Source organism: Coregonus clupeaformis, chromosome 6 (genome assembly GCF_020615455.1).
Source record: "Coregonus clupeaformis isolate EN_2021a chromosome 6, ASM2061545v1, whole genome shotgun sequence".
Classification (NCBI taxonomy): Eukaryota; Metazoa; Chordata; class Actinopteri; order Salmoniformes; family Salmonidae; genus Coregonus; species Coregonus clupeaformis.
Genome location: NC_059197.1, coordinates 20784642 through 20802544, shown reverse-complemented (window position 1 = coordinate 20802544; position 17903 = coordinate 20784642). Strand labels below are relative to the sequence as shown.

Below are 17903 nucleotides of genomic sequence, written 5' to 3'. Positions count from 1 at the left end.
CTATTCATATACAAAATATCTGATTTATTGAATTTTTCATGTGGTCTATATTAAAGGGCATGTCATTAAATATAAAAGGCTTTTAAAATGCAATATTGGTGCACATTTTCTACTTAAAAGCTCAGTGCAGTCAAAAACTTGATTTTCCTGTGTATCAAGAATGGTCCACCACCCAAAGGACATCCAGCCAACTTGACAACTGTGGGAAGCATTGGAGTCAACATGGGCCAGCATCCCTGTGGAACACTTACGACACCTTGTAGAGTCCATGCCCCGACAAATTGAGGCTGCTCTGAGGGCAAAAGGGGGTGCAACTCAATATTAGGAAGGTGTTCCTAATGTTTTGTACACTCAGTGTATATTTCTGCAATGAGGTTGGAATAATACTGTGAAATTGTGAAAATTATGATAATGCCCTTTTAGTGTAAGAGCTGTTTGAAACCTGTTTTCGTGGAATGGAGTTTTGGGGGGATGGAGTTTTGGCCTGCCTGTTGACATCACAAAGCGATAAATTAGTTAAAAGACCAATAAGAAAGAGAGTTCCAAACCTCTCTGCCAATAACACATTTTCATTTTCCCCCTCCCCATTCAGTCCTAGCAACATTTCTGCTTCAGAAATTGTTATTTGCTAAGAAGCAAAAACATATTTTCACCATTTTAATTGAAAACTGTCACAGTAAGGTACGTGATTGTTACCCAGAAATGATTTGATATTCAGATAAAAACAGCTGCATTGGACCTTTAAAATATCAAAGGGAAGCAAAAGGTACTCATTTCATGGAACAACCCAGGTAAGGTATGACGTCACATCTGGAGGGGTGAGGGGGGTGAGGCCGGAACTCCTGGAACTCCTCCCACTCTCAGGATGGGATATTTATGTTGATAAACTTCAACATTCCTCCAGAACATCTGGCAAGCATCGTCTTCTCTCTCTGTCCGATCAAACTCTCATCATCTCGCCTTCTCTTTCTTTGTCTGAGCATCATCATCCTCATCATCAGCTCCAATAAGTAAATACTCTTTCTCTTTTAACTGCATGCTGTATCCATCTCATCTCTGTGTTAAAGTTTAACTGCATGCTGTATCCATCTCATCTCTGTGTTAATGTTTAACTGCATGCTGTATCCATCTCATCTCTGTGTTAAAGTTTAACTGCATGCTGTATCCATCTCATCTCTGTGTTAAAGTTTAACTGCATGCTGTATCCATCTCATCTCTGTGTTAATGTTTAACTGCATGCTGTATCCATCTCATCTCTGTGTTAATGTTTAACTGCATGCTGTATCCATCTCATCTCTGTGTTAAAGTTTAACTGCATGCTGTATCCATCTCATCTCTGTGTTAATGTTTAACTGCATGCTGTATCCATCTCATCTCTGTGTTAATGTTTAACTGCATGCTGTATCCATCTCATCTCCGTGTTAAAGTTTAACTGCATGCTGTATCCATCTCATCTCTGTGTTAATGTTTAACTGCATGCTGTATCCATCTCATCTCTGTGTTAATGCACTGTGTAGGCTAGTTTCTGGATAGCATAATAATATATTCAAACATTCATGGCATGATTAGAAATAATAAAGATTTACCATGTCATGAAACATTGAGAATGTAAAGAACAGCTTATAATACCGTGGAGAAGTTGTCTGAACAGTTAGGGGAGGCTAGTAGTTTAGTGATGGTAAGATAGTGATGGAGAGAGAGAGACACACACACACACACAGAGAGAGAGAGAGAGAGAGGTCTGACATTACTTACTAGAATCAGTCTACTCTACTACTTACTGTACTAAAACCAGTCTTGCAGCTGCTTGATAATAGACTTGTAGACACATATATATGATGTTTGTGATAGACTGTACATGATGATAGACAGGCTGAGGACAGTGTAACTAAGTGTGCTCTGCTCTTTCTCCTGTCACTGTCTCAGTGAAAGAGGGAGAGAGAGAGAAGAAGCAGAGGGGGAGGAAGAAAATAAGGTTGTCTAGGCAGCAGCCTCCTATCTATCTAGGCACAGGCACCTGCCGTACACTGACTCCCTCCAGTCACACTGTACTGTGGCTCCTTTCTTTGTCACTGGGAGTGGGTGGATATGATAATCAGCACCTAGCTGGCACTAAGCAGCACAGGGAGTACAGAGGCACTGCTGGGCTCTTTGAGAGGGGTTACTGTGTTGAATACGGGAGGGGAGGAGGGGGAGAGAGGGAGGGGAAGAGTGAGTGAGAGAGAGAAAGGCAGGGAGAGATGTGGTAATTCACAAATGTGTTCTGGAAAAAAAAAAGTGTAGGTTACTGTTTTACATATAGAGGGCGAGGTGATCTTTATGTTCAGTGATAAATAACATGAAGTATTGAGGTGAATCTTAACCAGAGCCCTTTCTAGACAGTAAGCTCCAATGCTGCCTGTTTTTCTCTGTCTGGGGAGGACCTGTGTCAACACATCTGTCCCAGTCAACATAACATTTATCCTCCATGACTGGGCCAGTGACATCATCAACTCTGCAAATATGTCCTTTGGTTGTTAATTGTCCAAAACACATTTATACTGGAAACACATTCATACTTTATTTCCATTCTACAGGATAAAGAAACAGGCAGGACAGGAATAAGCCAATATTGGGTTTAAATTTAGAGCAAGAGGAAGTCTTAGCCCTAGGTTGGAGGAGAGTGTTGACAGACAGATAAGCCAACCACACCAGTCTAGGGTTGCGTCCCAAATGGCACCCTATTCCCTATATAGTGCACTACTTTTGACCAGGGCCCATAGGGAATAGGGTGCTATTTGGGACCCCAGCCTAGAGCCTTATAGTTAAACACTTCACCCCAGACTGATGCTGGAAAAATATGCTACTGAATAGCTTGTATTTTCATCATTCATCCATTTAAAAAAATGTATTCGCTGTCCTCTCTCTCATGTTCATATAATATTATTGCTGTCCCTGTTGTTTTACAGCTGTAGCTAAAACGACAGACGCCATGGCAAGCTCGGATGGTTTTCCCGCCAGTTTCTATGGTGAGCCGGGGGTGTTGGGCATGTTATCCAATGGGATCAGTGCGTTCCTGGTTCTACTGCAGAACTTCAACACCGCTAGAACCGGAGTACCGGCACAGGGGGTGGAAAACATTCTGGCAGGTATGCTAATCAATCAATCCATCATGATCACTATCACAATGTGTCACGACTTCCTCCAAAGCTGCCTCCTCTCCTTGTTCGGGCAGGCTTCGGCGATTGTCGTCACCGGCCTTCTAGCCACTGCCGCTCCTCATCTCATCATTCCATTTGTTTTGTCTTGTTTTTACACACACCTGATTCATAGCCCCTCATCAGTACCTGTATAAGTATTCCCCCTGCCCCCATGTCTTTGTGGGTGATTGTTTTCATGTAGAGGTGACGATAGCTTGTGGAAAATTATTATTAGTGTTTTATGCATTGCTGCGTACCGCTGTATCTGCCAAATAAACCATTGATTCTGTGATTAACCCTCCTGCGCCTGACTCCTTCCAAATCACCCGCTACACAATGACTAACTCTACTCTCTGTTCTTGCTGTTGTGTTTCAGTTGGTTGTTCAAAATCACTAACAGTGTTGTGTGTTTTAGGTGGTTGTTCAACATCACTAACAGTGTTTTGTGTTTTAGGTGGTTGTTCAACATCACTAACAGTGTTGTGTGTTTTAGGTGGTTGTTCAACATTACTAACGGTGTTGTGTGTTTTAGGTGGTTGTTCAACATCAATAACAGTGTTGTGTTTTAGGTGGTTGTTCAACATCACTAACAGTGTTGTGTGTTTTAGGTGGTTGTTCAACCTCACTAATAGTGTTTGGTGTTTTAGGTGGTTGTTCAACTGTTGTGGAAATTCTTACACAGGGACACTCAAAGTCAATCTTAAAAGAATCATTGTTTATTATCAGCATGCTGGAGAGGTTCCCACCAACTCAATGCACCATATGTACACATGTCGATCAGGATCTCTCCCGGGGCAGTCCCGTTAGATCTCTTATATACAGTTATATTTGCATGATTTAGCTTATTCATTCATAATTAATTCATCATTAACGTTTGCTTCATTCATGTGACTGACCAATACTGGGTCATGCATGTGACAGACCAATACCTCGTTCTCAAAACAAGGGTCTGGGCGTACTGCCAAATTGAAGATACTGATAGTGAGGGTTCGTTCAATCAGTCACTTGCATGAACACAGAAAACGGTAATTAGAAAAGCACGAACATAGAACACAGAAATGTATAAATAGAAAAGCACCAACATAACATTTTCCATCAAACAACATCACTAACTGTGTTGTGTGTTTGCAGGTGTTCACCTGATCCTGATAGGTGGTGTGTGTCAGCTGATTGCCGGCCTCCTGTCGTTCCGCAAATACGACCACCTAAGCAGCACTGCCTTCATCGGCTACGCAGCGCTCTGGGGGAGCTACGGCGCCACACGCATCTTCCAGGGTGCCTCCCAACCAATCACAACCAACATGACCCTGTCACATGACCTGATGAGCAACATGACAATGCCCACTTCCCTCATAACCAACCTATCCCTATCAGCGGAACTCATCAATGGCACCTCGCAGAGCCCTGATTGGCTGTTTTCCCTGCCCATTCCCCAGTCTGCCATCGGGGGATTGGTCCCCTACATCCTCCTCTCCCTCCTATTGGCCTTCTGCTCAGCCACGGTTAACGTCATCATGCCCTTCGTGTTCGGCGCCATCACGCTGACGCTGCTGTTCGAGGCCGTGATATTGGGAGTGTCCTCCGCCTGGCCGCTGATCGTCTCCGGTATTCTAGAACTCCTCATCCTCCTTTTCGCTGTGTATGGTAGCGCAGCCCTGCTGGTGAAAGGCCTGGCACAGCGCTACGTCCTGAAGGGGTTCGGCAACCCACTGTTTAACGTGCTCCTATTGGGGACCAATCAAATCCCCACGGCCAGCGCTCAGAGCCTGGGACAGGAGAAGAAGAAGAACACGAAGTACGCTGAACCCCAGGCGCTCTGCTTTTTTTGCGACACCGTGTCTCCGTTCATCCTGTTGTTCTACAGCTTCGGCTACATCACGTCCTTCTCCCTGGGGGCTGTGTGGGTGTCCATTATCTCTGCTGCTCAGCTCCTCTCCAGCTACTACGCTCACCTGCGCCAGGATGGCTACCTGGCCACCAAGGCCGGGCTGCACGCCACCTACTGGCTGACCAAGGCGTGGGAGGAGTTTGTGTTGTCGCCCCTGATTGTGTCGGAGCCGATGGGAGAGGTGGCTGCTGGGAGACAGGCGATGGTTGGTGATTGGTTCTTTGTGACGGCGGCGCTGCTCCTCCTAGTAGTGAGTCTCAGTAATGACGCCCTGGAGGTTGCCCACAATGCATTGTTCCTGCTGCTGTCCGTGTCCACGGTCCCCCAGATCCCCCTCCAGGGGTACTACATGTTCTTCGGGGTGTCCTGCTCCCTGTTTGCCGCTGCCTCGCTTTACGGGACGTTCTGCCGCCTCATCAACTCCATTGCTGAGAAGATTCTGATCCCTGTGGGCCCTCAGCTCGTCTCCTCTATCCGCCTCCGCTCCGTCCTGTGCTGCTGCTGTTCCCCGGGGAAACTCCAGGGGGCGCTGTCATTATCACCACCGACCATTCAGATCACTGACACCCTATTCTACCTGACCAATGGGGTGGCAGCTCTCTCGGCCCTCCACTCGGCCTCGTCCAGTCAGAGCGGGGTGTTCCTGCGGCTGAGCGTTCCATGGGTTCTGGTGTCGGGAGCGGTGGTACAGGGGTTGGTCAGCAGACTGCAGGTCAGGGGAGGACAGAGATTTGGGTCGGTCATCCCATCCTTCTACATGGTTGTCTGGGCTACATGGACATGGTACCGCTTCGCAGGTACATGGGTGACTTGTGCTGCCTCCTATTTGACACCCCATTCCTTATATAGAGCTCTGGTCAAAAGCAGTGCACTATATAGGGAATAGGGTACCATTTGGGACGTACCCTGAAGGATTAAATTAGAATACTTTATTATCCATTAACAAAACAAAATGTTATTTTGCGCTGACATACATATAGCATTTTACACATTTCACACATTGACAGATCCTAACATGAAGAATGTGCCTTTAATTTTAGCCTAAATCATACAATAATGTCAAGAGGAGATTTGCAGGACAGTTAGTCAGTGTTGCTGTTGTTGTTGCTGTTGTTGTTGTCTCCATGCTCTGTGACCTGTTTAGTAACCAGTACTCTCTGTTCTATTCTCAGGCCTCATGCTACAGATCTCTCCAGCAGGGTCTTTAGGGTTCACAGCTGGAGCCATCGCTTTCCTGGTCATCAACGCTTTCCTCATGCTCATCGGTCAGTCTCTACGTGAAATTACCAAAATCTACCTCTTCACCTGCTTCAACAGATAAAGAGAGTGAAAAACTGAGGTTGTGTTTGGCACCCTATTCCTTATATAGACCTATGGGCCCTGGTCAAAAGTAGTGCTTCACTATATAGTGCAGGGATCATCAACTATATTCAGCCGAGAGCCGATTACAAATAATTTGCAGACTGCAAATTGACCGCAAGAATCCCAAACAGATATAACATTTGACTAAAACATAGTAATTTCAAACATTGCTTACATTTCTATACAAATAAAATAAAATTGTATTTGTCACATACAGTGAGGGAAAAAAGTATTTGATCCCCTGCTGATTTTGTACGTTTGCCCACTGACAACGAAATGATCAGTCTATAATTTTAATGGTAGGTTTATTTGAACAGTGAGAGACAGAATAACAACAAAATCCAGAAAAACGCATGTCAAAAATTTTATAAATTGATTTGCATTTTAATGAGGGAAATTAGTATTTGAACCCTCTGCAAATCATGACTTAGTACTTGGTGGCAAAACCCTTGTTGGCAATCACAGAGGTCAGACATTTCTTGTAGTTGGCCACCAGGATTGCATACATCTCAGGAGGGATTTTGTCCCACTCCTCTTTGCAGATCTTCTCCAAGTCATTAAGGTTTCGAGGCTGACGTTTGGCAACTCGAACCTTCAGCACCCTCCACAGATTTTCTATGGGATTAAGGTCTGGAGACTGGCTAGGCCACTCCAGGACCTTAATGTTCTTCTTCTTGAGCCACTCCTTTGTTGCCTTGGCCGTGTGTTTTGGGTCATTGTCATGCTGGAATACCCATCCACAACCCATTTTCAATCACCTATGATTTGACCGTACATGGCCCCGTCCATCGTCCCTTTGATGCGGTGAAGTTGTCCTGTCCCCTTAGCAGAAAAACTGCCCCAAAGCATAATGTTTCCACCTCCATGTTTGACGGTGGGGATGGTGTTCTTGGGGTCATAGGCAGCATTCCTCCTCCTCCAAACACGGCGAGTTGAGTTGATGCCAAAGAGCTCAATTTTGGTCTCATCTGACCACAACACTTTCACCCAGTTCTCCTCTGAATCATTCAGATGTTCATTGGCAAACTTCAGATGGGCATGTATATGTGCTTTCTTGAGCAGGGGGACCTTGCGGGCGCTGCAGAATTTCAGTCCTCTGATTGATTGATTGCTTCTGTGGACAGGTGTCTTTTATACAGGTAACAAACTGAGATTAGGAGCACTCCCTTTAAGAGTGTGCTCCTAATCTCAGCTCGTTACCTGAATAAAAGACACCTGGGAGCCAGAAATCTTTCTGATTGAGAAGGGGTCAAATACTTATTTCCCTCATTAAAATGCAAATCAATTTATAACATTTTTGACATGCGTTTTTCTGGATTTTTTTGTTGTTATTCTGTCTCTCACTGTTCAAATTAACCTACCATTAAAATTATAGACTGATCATTTCTTTGTCAGTGGGCAAACTTACAAAATCAGCAGGGGATCAAATACTTTTTTCCCTCACTGTACACGTGTTTAGCAGATGTTTATGCGGGTGTAGCGAAATGCTTGTGCTTCTAGCTCCGACAGTGCAGTAATATCTAACAAGTAATATCTAACAATTTCACAACATATACCCAATACACACAAATCTAGTAAGGAATGGAATTTAAGAATATATACATATATGGACAAGCAATGACAGAGCGGCATGGACTAAGATACAGTAAAATATTATATAATAGAATACAGTATATACACATGAGATGAGTAGTGCAAGATATGTAAACATGATTAAAGTGACTAGTTGTCAATTTCTTAAAGTGGCCAGTTATTTCAATAGGCAGCAGCAGCAATCACATATATCTCTCTATTATGCATGGGAACACTTTGGAACAGATTTCCAAAATTAAAATCACTTGGAGCTGATTTGCTAGTGTTTTTACAGTCTTTCATGTCCAACAATTGTTTTTGCTGAGAAAAATTTAGGGGCCAAATAAAATCAGCCACAGTCCGCCATTGGGGAACCCTGATATAGGGCATAGGGTGCCATTTGGGACACATGCAGTGTATTCATCCTGTATTCCTAACTTTCTCCATGTCTTCTCCCCTCCACCTCTCCATTTCTACATCTTTCCATATTTCCATATTTCCATGTCTCCACCCCCCCAGCTGCGTATGGGAACCTGGTCCTCTTGTCTCTGACCACGGTCATGGAGGTGGTCCTGGTCTGTTTCCTCCTGTCCACCCTCCAACAGCTCCCCTACCAGTTGGAGAGTAAGGAACCTGCTTCTCACCTAACTACACTTACAGGGCTCTTACAGCACTTGTCTCAGACCTACTGCACAGTATCTCTAACATAGTGAATGTTAGTGTTCTAACATTGCTCTGCCGTTCTTCCTACAGTTGCAATGCTAGCTGTGTTCTCTATCATCTGTGTGTATGGAGCCCTGGCATCGCTGGTCAACTGTACCTTCTCTCAGAGACTGCTGCCCCTCGGCCCGCCACTGTTCAAGGTGAGAACAATACACTCCATTTCTATTCCATTCCATTCTATTCCGTTCCATTCTATACCATTCGGTTCTGTTCCATTCGTTTCTGTTCTGTTCCATTCCATACCATTCCGTCCTACTCCATTCTGTTCCGCTCCATATCTTCTCTCTCTGTGTTGTGTCTTAGGATGTGAAGCAGCAGAAGGCGTCGTCCCCTGCCTCGCCCTGTCCCGTAGCAGACTCCAAGCTGACTAGTGGACTCCTGAAGATTACCAGACTGCTAGACGAAGGGGGGGTCTGTGGAATCCCCACCGACACTGTCTACGCCCTGGCTGCTTCCTGCAAGAACCCTCAGGCCATCGAGAGCATCTACAACATCAAGGTAACACACATTATCAGTGACATACTGTGCTCATACTCTTAATCAAGCCAATGTTACTCCAGCAAGTAGGCTACTGGTCCTTCGAGCTGGATAGGAACACTTGTCCTGAAACAATCCCAATGTTATACTGTGGATTGTGATGCACTGGCTTACAAAATGTTGTTTTTGGATGAAACTTTGGATGAAACTGGTTCACCCCTGTCGTTTGACCTCTAACCTCTCTTTGACCCCTGTTAGGACTGCCCAGCAGAGAAGCCAATCTGTATCTCCAGTGTAGAGCAGCTGGTGGCAGCCAAGCCCCTTGACCCTTGACCTCTAACCCATGACCTGTCTCTCTGACCCCTAACCAGGACCGCCCAGCAGAGAAGCCGATCTGTATCTGTATTTCCAGTGTGGAGCAGCTGGTGGCAGCCAAGCCCCCCTTCAGTCCTCTACTCTGGGAGTTCATGAGGAACGTCTACCCTGGAGGTATCAGCTGCATCGTCTGCAAGGGAGATTGGCTACTCAGACTGGGTCAGTACCATGGTGGCAAATTACCAGTGGAGGCTGCTGAGGGGAAGACGGCTCATAATAATGTCTGGAATGGAGTGTAATGGATGGAATGGAGTGAATGGAATGGTATCAAGCAGTGGTTGATACCATTCCATTGACTCCATTCCAGCAATTATTATGAGCCGTTCTCCCCTCAGCAGCCTCCACTGCAAATTACAGATTTGGGGGTATTTAGATGACATATTTTTTTTTTTCTGCTGCACTGGGCTAGGTTAACAGAAATGATTTGAATCACATGTTGACTCTTGGAGGTTCACCTAAACTAAAATAGTGTTTTTAATCATTGTGTTCGCACCTGTGTTGGTCAAGTCTGGGTTGTGTTGATGGTTTACCTGTGTTGTCCAGGTGTGGGTCCGGCCTACGACCGCGTGGGGACCAAGGACAGCATTATGATCCGAGTCCCTGACCACACAGTCACCGGACACCTGTGTGACATCACCGGCCCGCTCGCCATCACCTCAGCCAATCCCAGTGGAGAACCCGACAGCACGCACCACGACATGGTCATCAGGTAACAGTCTATCAGAATACTCACCTGTACTCAAGCCTGTTAGTGCTTATTCATAAAATGTTATAGTGGTAAATGATCACCATTTATAAAATGTAATAAATGGTGCACACTGCAGCTCCAATGTAATAATTAGATTCCAACGTTTTGACAGCTATGCTGCTTTCATCAGGGTTTCATGAAATGATTACTATTTAACCTGGAGAGCACTATTTGATGTGATGCTGAGAGTGATGTCAGTTTTGAAGTATTTCTGCATACAGGAGGCTGGTTATAGCCCGGTTTGATCTTTCCTGTCAGACTGGTTTCATGTCAGTCAGCCTGCTGTGTGAACATACAGTTATACTAATGTATCTGTGTTAGTCCTCTACTAGTTATTGGGTCATAATCCAGATGATGTTCTTTACTCTTTATGCTGTTCTGAACCTGTACCTGAACTTACTCTGATACTGTCTTCCTAATACTGATAGTGACACTGTCTCCTCTATCTGTGTGTGTTTCAGTCGTCTGGGCCATAAGATCCAGGGTGTTTTGTGTGACGGGGATTCCAACGAGGTCGTAGCCTCCACAGTGGTCAACTGCCTCAAGATAGATGAAGGTATGATGTCACAGGACAGTACAGAAGCCCACTATAATAAGTCATAACTAACCTCTTAGGCTGTGGGTTGTCCCACCTAGGGTTGCAACATTCCAATAACTTTCCCCAAATTCCCAGGTTTTCCAGAAATCCCGGTTGGAAGATTCCTGGATTTCAGAAGGGTTTAAGTAGGAATTTCCAGAATCCTCCAATCAGGAATTTTGTTAAAGTTACCGGGACTTTGCAACCCTAGTCCCACCCAATGGTTCCTTGTGTGTCAATGATCACTTAGTCAGAATTGTTTCCTTCTCCCCCAGGTACGATTAGCATCGTGAGGGAGGGCTGTGTCCCGGCTATCAAGGTTCGACAGATCTTTGAGCGGGTGAAGAGCAGTATGCTATGAGGAGGACCTTTCCCCTCCATCCTCTCCTGCATTCTCGCTTCCATCCACCTCTCCTTCCCCCATTCCCTCCCTCCATCCTCTGTTGACCAATGATGACGCTCAGATCAGATACCTTGACCCACACATCTCAGGCCACCAGCCAATGAAGAGTGTTCTCTTGAAGATAACAGTAGATTAAATGTGAAGAGGGTAAAAATGTGGTGTAATGCTGGGCTAACTGAATGCTAATCAATTCATTGTGATGAGAGGACTGTAGTGAAAGCCAAATGCAATCTTTGCTGACCTTTGTTGTTATAACAAATGTTTAAGAAGGGAACTGGTAAATTTGTTGTAGATTTAGGGGTACGATACAGATGTTTTGAATTCTAGATTGATGTTAGGTTTTTGTTCTGTAATAAAGTGCGACCAGAAAACTCTAAGTTAGAAGCACCGTGATACCTTGATGTTGAATTAAGTCTAAATTAAGTATTTATGAAGGACTATGTACTGTGGATGAATGTCTGATGCTTCTGGGGAGAAATTAAGGATTATTTATTGCTATGGTGAGGTAAAATGTACGTGTGATTTAATGTATTGTTCAATATGGGAGATTTACACAGACCAAACGGCATACATGCAACATTAAAATGACCTGATTTGTATTATTTGTTCTGACAATGTGTTGCAATGGTTATATGTATATATTTATGTCATTGTTTAAATCTATTTCCTATTAAAACTCAACTACACTTACATCTCCAGTTTTGTTCTGTTTTCAATACCGTAACCAATATTTATCATGCCTTAATAATGAATAAACAAGTCTCAATAATCAGCCTAAAATAAGTTGTGTCCATCATAAGACACAGCATCTGAACAGATAAAAAAACCACATTAACAAATAGAACATTATTAAAGGATCTCTGTGTATAGTCTGTAGAACTATGGAGTAGGGCTCTTTAGGGTCTAGTTTTAGAGGATGCTGTACATCCTGCTTTTAACATCACAGCAGACACTGGGGAATCCATTTCCTGCCTAGTTGGTCAACTGGAAACCAATTATCATTTGCAATGACTACTGGGCAAGAGGAAGCACAGCTAAGATAATAGAAACCTTTTCATTCAAAATGGTATCCAATAGAAATGGGTCATTCCAGTAGAGATCTGATGTGCATGCGTTCATTTCGAGGTACATGTAGGCTATAGAACGTCACGATAATTGTACTCCATAGTCATCATCAATAAAGAATCATTAATTTACATCAATCACCACTCAGAATGGCCTCCAAAAGAGCTGGGACATTCCAGTGGATCTCTGAGGTGGGGTTCTAGTAGCCTCTACCCAGGAGCTCTGCTTCACAAACACACGTAACCACCCTCCTAAAGCTTCTTACCCAGTCGTGCCACTAAAGCTAGCTATTCAGCAACACAAGTAGGGACACTTCAGGCTGAGGAGTGAGTTTCACACATGCCCATCTGCTACAGAAGGATGTTATCCTAAATGCAATGTAGTTTCCCTGATACAGATGGATCTGTCCGTGACTCAGCCCCTGAGTACTACTATCAATAAATACAACAGCCCAAGGACTGACATTAAGGGTTGCCCTAATGCCTGGGGCACGTGAACTGAGCAGTCGCGCAAGTTGAACCTGCCATTGGGCAGGTGATTTTTTGCAAAGAATTCCAGTAGCCTAAAACGGATATATCCGGCATGGAAGAGCACTACTAAGCCAGTGACTCAGCCCCCGTAATAGGGTCAGAGGCAGAGAATCCCAGTAGAGAGTCCCCTGTAGCTCAGTTGGTAGAGCATGGCGCTTGCAACGCCAGGTATGTGGGTTCGTTTCCCACGGGGGGCTAGTATGAAAAATGTATGCGCTCACTAACTGTAAGTCGCTCTGGATAAGAGTGTCTGCTAAATGACGTAAATGTAAATGAGAGAGGGGAGCCAGCCAGGCAGAGACAGCAAGGGCGGTTCGTCACTCCAGTGCCTTGCTGTTCACCTTCGTACCCCTGGGCCAGACTACACTCAATCATAGGACCTACTGAAGAGATGAGTCTTCAGTAAAGACTTAAAGGTCAAGACTGAGTCTGCGTCTCTCACATGGATAAGCAGACCATTCCATAAAAATTTAGCTCTATTGGAGAAAGCCCTGCCTCCAGCTGTTTCCTTAGAAATTCTAGGAACAGTAAGGAGGACTGCGTCTTGTGACCATAGCATACGTGTAGGTATGTACGGCAGGAGCAAGTCCATGTAATGCTTTGTAGGTTAGCAGTAAACCCTTGAAATCAGCCCTAGCCTTAACAGGAAGCCAGTGTACACAGGCTAGCACTGGAGTAATATGATCAATGATTTTGGTTCTAGTCAAGATTCTAGCAGCCGTGTTTAGCACTAACTGAAGTTTATTTAGTGCTTTATCCGGGTAGCCGGAGGGTAGAGCATTGTAGTAGTCTAATCTTGTCATGCCCTGACATAGAGTTGGCTAGTTGGTGAGTCAGGGTGTGAATATTATGTGTGGGAATTTCTATGTGGACTTTCTAGTACTTGTACTTCTATGTTTGGCTGGGTGTGATTCCCAATCAGAGGCAGCTGTCGCTCGTTGTTTCTGATTGGGGAAAATACTTAAGTAGCCTGGTTGCCTACCTTAGTTGTGGGATCTTGTTCATACTCTTGTTTGGCTTGTATGTGTTTTAGCCATAGTAAGTGTCACGTTACGTTGCCTTTTGTTGTTTTTGTCGAGTGTTTATCAGTTCAAATAAACATGTACGCATATCACGCTGCACCTTGGTCTGACCCGTTCCTCAACGATCGTGACAGAAGATCCCACCAAACACGGACCAAGCAGCATGCCCAGGAGCAGCAGACACCCTGGACACAGGTAGTGGAGCAGAGATCATGGACTTGGGGGAGATAAGAGAGGATCTGGCCAAGCATATGGAGGCCCTGAAAGGGATGAGAGTAGCCGATAGAGGACCCTGGGCGAAGGAGGTCCTCGCACCAAACCAGTGGTGCCTGTCGCCAGCCCGATACGCCCCGTACCTGCTCCCCGCACCAAACCAGTGGTGCGCGTATCCAGTCCGGCACGGCCCGTGCCTGCACCTCGCACCAAACCAGTGGTGCGTGTCTCCAGTCCGGCACGACCCGTGCCTGCTCCTCGCACCAGACCAGTGATGCGTGTTCCCGGTCCAGCTCCGGTCAGCGGTTCCACTCTGGAGCCCAGTCCAGCTCCGGTCAGCGGCTCCACTCCGGATTAGTGCGTGTATCCAGTGGTGCGCATCTCCAGTCCACTATTATTCTACAATGTTAAAAATAGTAAAAAATTAAGAAAAACCCTTGAATGAGTAGGTGTGTCCAAACTTTTGACTGGTACTGTAGTCAAACAGGATGTAACGGGAGTTGTCCAATAACTTTCTGTGGGAGGCTAAAGTGTGCAACATGACCACAATGCAGTAGAGGATGATGATTTGTTTAGGTTTTACTTGACGATACCATCCCATGAGCATCTCTCACTCCTCAGAGCCTCTCGCACCCCTCTCTCACCTCTCAGATGGAGATTCCTTAGCGGAGGCTGTGAAGGAATCCTCGGAGGTAGCCCCATTGGGCAGGTGACTCTTTGCAAAGCATTCCAGTAGCCTAAAACTGATATATCTGGTTCTTCCCCAATTGTTTAAGTGAAAGACAATTGATGGCATTTATTGCAGTCGGACAAGTTGAGCCTGCTACATGTGTATGCTTTGTACAGTGCCTAGTGAAATTCTACACACCTATTGCACAGGTTATACATGACTATACCATTGCCAAGAGCCTCTTTCACCCCTCAGAACCTCTCTCACCCCTTTCTCACCCCTCAGAACCTCTCTCACCCCTCTCTCACCACCAGAGGAGGCTGGTGGGAGGAGCTATAGGAGGATGTGCTCATGTTTGACTCCATTCTATTTATTGCATTCCATCCATTACAATGTGCCCGCCCTTCTATAGCTCCTCCCACCAGCCTCCTCTGCTCACCCCTCAGATGGAGACATATTCCACTTAAACAGAGGCAGTGAGAATGAAAAGTTGATTGGGGGGAAGTGAGAAACACATCAGCTTTAATATTGCAGATAGATTATAGCTTCCATCAATGTAATTGTCTGCATCACTTCCAATCCCCCATATGTTTTTTGGCAAATATATACATATACATACACATACATACACTCATATACATATAAATACATACATATACACATACATACATACATACATACATATAAATACATATACATACATATACAGTGGGGAGAACAAGTATTTGTCGCTCACCACCTTCCGGAGACATTTGAAACCCCACCTCTTTAAGGAATACCTGGGATAGGATAAAGTAATCCTTCTACCCCCCCCCCCCCAAAAAAAAAGTAAAGTGGTTATCCCACTGGCTATAGGGTGAATGCATCAATTTGTGAGTCGCTCTGGACTAGAGCGTCTGCTAAATGACGTAAATGTGCCCTTAAGCAAGGCACTTAACCCTAATTGCTCCTGTAAGTCGCTCTGGATAAGAGCGTCTGCTAAATGACTAAAATGTAAATGTAAAGTATTTGATACACTGCCGATTTTGCAGGTTGTCACGCCCTGGCTCTGGGGACGCTTGTATGTTGAGCCAGAGTGTGAGTGTTCTTTGTGGTGTTCTAGTTTTGTGTTTCTAGGGTGTTTTAGTTATTGTGTTCCTATGTTGGCCAGAGTGGTTCTCAATCAGAGGCAACGAGTGTCAGCTGTTGCTGGTTGTCTCTGATTGGGAACCATATTTAAACAGTCTGTTTTTCCACAGTATTTGTGGGATCTTGTTCCTGTGTAGGTTTGTGTTTTGCACCTTTGGATGTCACGTATCGATTTTGTTATTTTGTTTGTGTAATCATAATCATAAAAGCATGTTCGCAAATAACGCTGCGCATTGGTCCTCTGTTCCCGACGATCGTGACAGAAGATCCCACCAAAACTGGACCAAGCGGCGTGTCCAGGAGCCATCGCCAGGGGAATCTCTAGCGGATCTCCGTTGCAACCTCGACTGGGTCAAGAGCAGAGAGGTTGGACTTGGGAGCAGTGGAGGAAGAGTCTCGACTGGGCCAAGCCAAGTGAAGAGCAGAGAGGTTGGACTTTGGAGCAGTGGGGTGAGAATCTGGCGAGAGATAGGGAGGCCTGGTCCACGGGGAGGAGAGACACCCAGAAAATGTTTAGGGGGGGGGCTCATGCCGTGGACGACGGGGCAGCAGGAGGCCGCAATAGAGCGGTCCAGCGGGTTGGCAGAGGAGGCCGCCAGGTTACGGGGGCCGCTGGTCACAAAGGGGAAGGAAAGTGTAGAGGCACGGCGAGAGGTACTGGGGTGTGTTACCAGTCCGGTCCGGCCCGTTCCTGATCCCCGCGTAGGGCCAGTGGTGTGTGTCCCCAGTACGGTCCGGCCTGTTCCTGTCCCTCGCACCGAGCCTGTGGTGTGCGTCGCCAACCCAGTCCGGCCTGTTCCTGCTCCCCGCACCAAGCCTATGGTGCGCGTCGCCAGCCCGGCCCGGCCTGTTCCTGCTCCCCGCACCAAGCCAATGGTGCGCGTCGCCAGCCCGGCCCGGCCTGTTCCTGCTCCCCGCACCAAGCCTATGGTGCGCGTCGCCAGCCCGGCCCGGCCTGTTCCTGCTCCCCGCACCAAGCCAATGGTGCGCGTCGCCGGCCCGGCCCGGCCTGGCCTGTTCCTGCTCCCCGCACCAAGCCAATGGTGCGCTTCGTCAGCCCGGTCCGCCCCGCTCCTGCTCCCCGCACCAAGCCTATGGTGCTCGTCGCCAGCCCGGTCCGGCCCATTCCTGCTCCCCGCACCAGGCCAATGGTGCGCGTCGCCAGCCCGGCCCGGCCTTTTCCTGCTCCCCGCACCAAGCCAGTGGTGTGCGTCGTCAGTCCGGCACAGCTTGTGCCTGTTCCACGCCGGAGCTAGAGCAATCCGCTCCACCAGTGTTCAGTCCAGCTCCGGCCAGCAGGGCCAGACCGGACCAGGGGTACTGTGGGGGGTTAGAGAGGGAGTGGGGATCATGCCCGGAGCCGGATCCGCCGCCAAGGCGGAGTGCCCACCCGGTCCCTCCCCTGTGGTGTTCTGTTGGCGCGGTCGGAGTCCGCGCCTTTGGGGGGGGGGTACTGTCACGCCCTGGCTCTGGGGACGCTTGTATGTTGAGCCAGGGTGGGAGTGTTCTTTGTGGTGTTCTAGTTTTGTGTTTCTAGGGTGTTCTAGTTATTGTGTTTCTATGTTGGCCAGAGTGGTTCTCAATCAGAGGCAACGAGTGTCAGCTGTTGCTGGTTGTCTCTGATTGGGAACCATATTTAAATTTCCACAGTATTTGTGGGATCTTGTTCCTGTGTAGGTTTGTGTTTTGCACCTTTGGACGTCACGTATCGATTTTGTTATTTTGTTCGTGTAATCATAAATAAAAGCATATTCGCAAATAACACTGCGCATTGGTCCTCTGTTCCCGACGATCGTGACACAGGTTTTCCTACTTACAAAGCATGTAGAGGTCTGTCATTTTTATCATAGGTACACTTCAACTGTGAGGGACGGAATCTAAAACAAAAATCCAGAAAATCACATTGTATGATTTTTAAGTAATTCATTTGCATTTTATTGCATGACATAAGTATTTGATACATCAGAAAAG

The 17903-nt window shown here is 46.2% G+C and overlaps 1 protein-coding gene across 1 annotated transcript; it reads left to right on the top strand.

Moving 5' to 3' along the window:
* The first annotated feature begins 919 nt into the window (after positions 1-919).
* Positions 920-11985, top strand: LOC121567722. The gene is made up of 11 exons (XM_041877951.2): positions 920-1010; positions 2949-3128; positions 4311-5864; positions 6240-6332; positions 8521-8625; positions 8755-8864; positions 9028-9222; positions 9573-9735; positions 10120-10285; positions 10786-10880; positions 11177-11985. The coding sequence occupies exons 2-11, from the start codon at positions 2972-2974 to the stop codon at positions 11260-11262; spliced, it is 2724 nt and encodes a 907-aa protein (XP_041733885.2). The 5' UTR covers positions 920-1010; positions 2949-2971; the 3' UTR covers positions 11263-11985.
* Positions 11986-17903: the final 5918 nt, after the last annotated feature.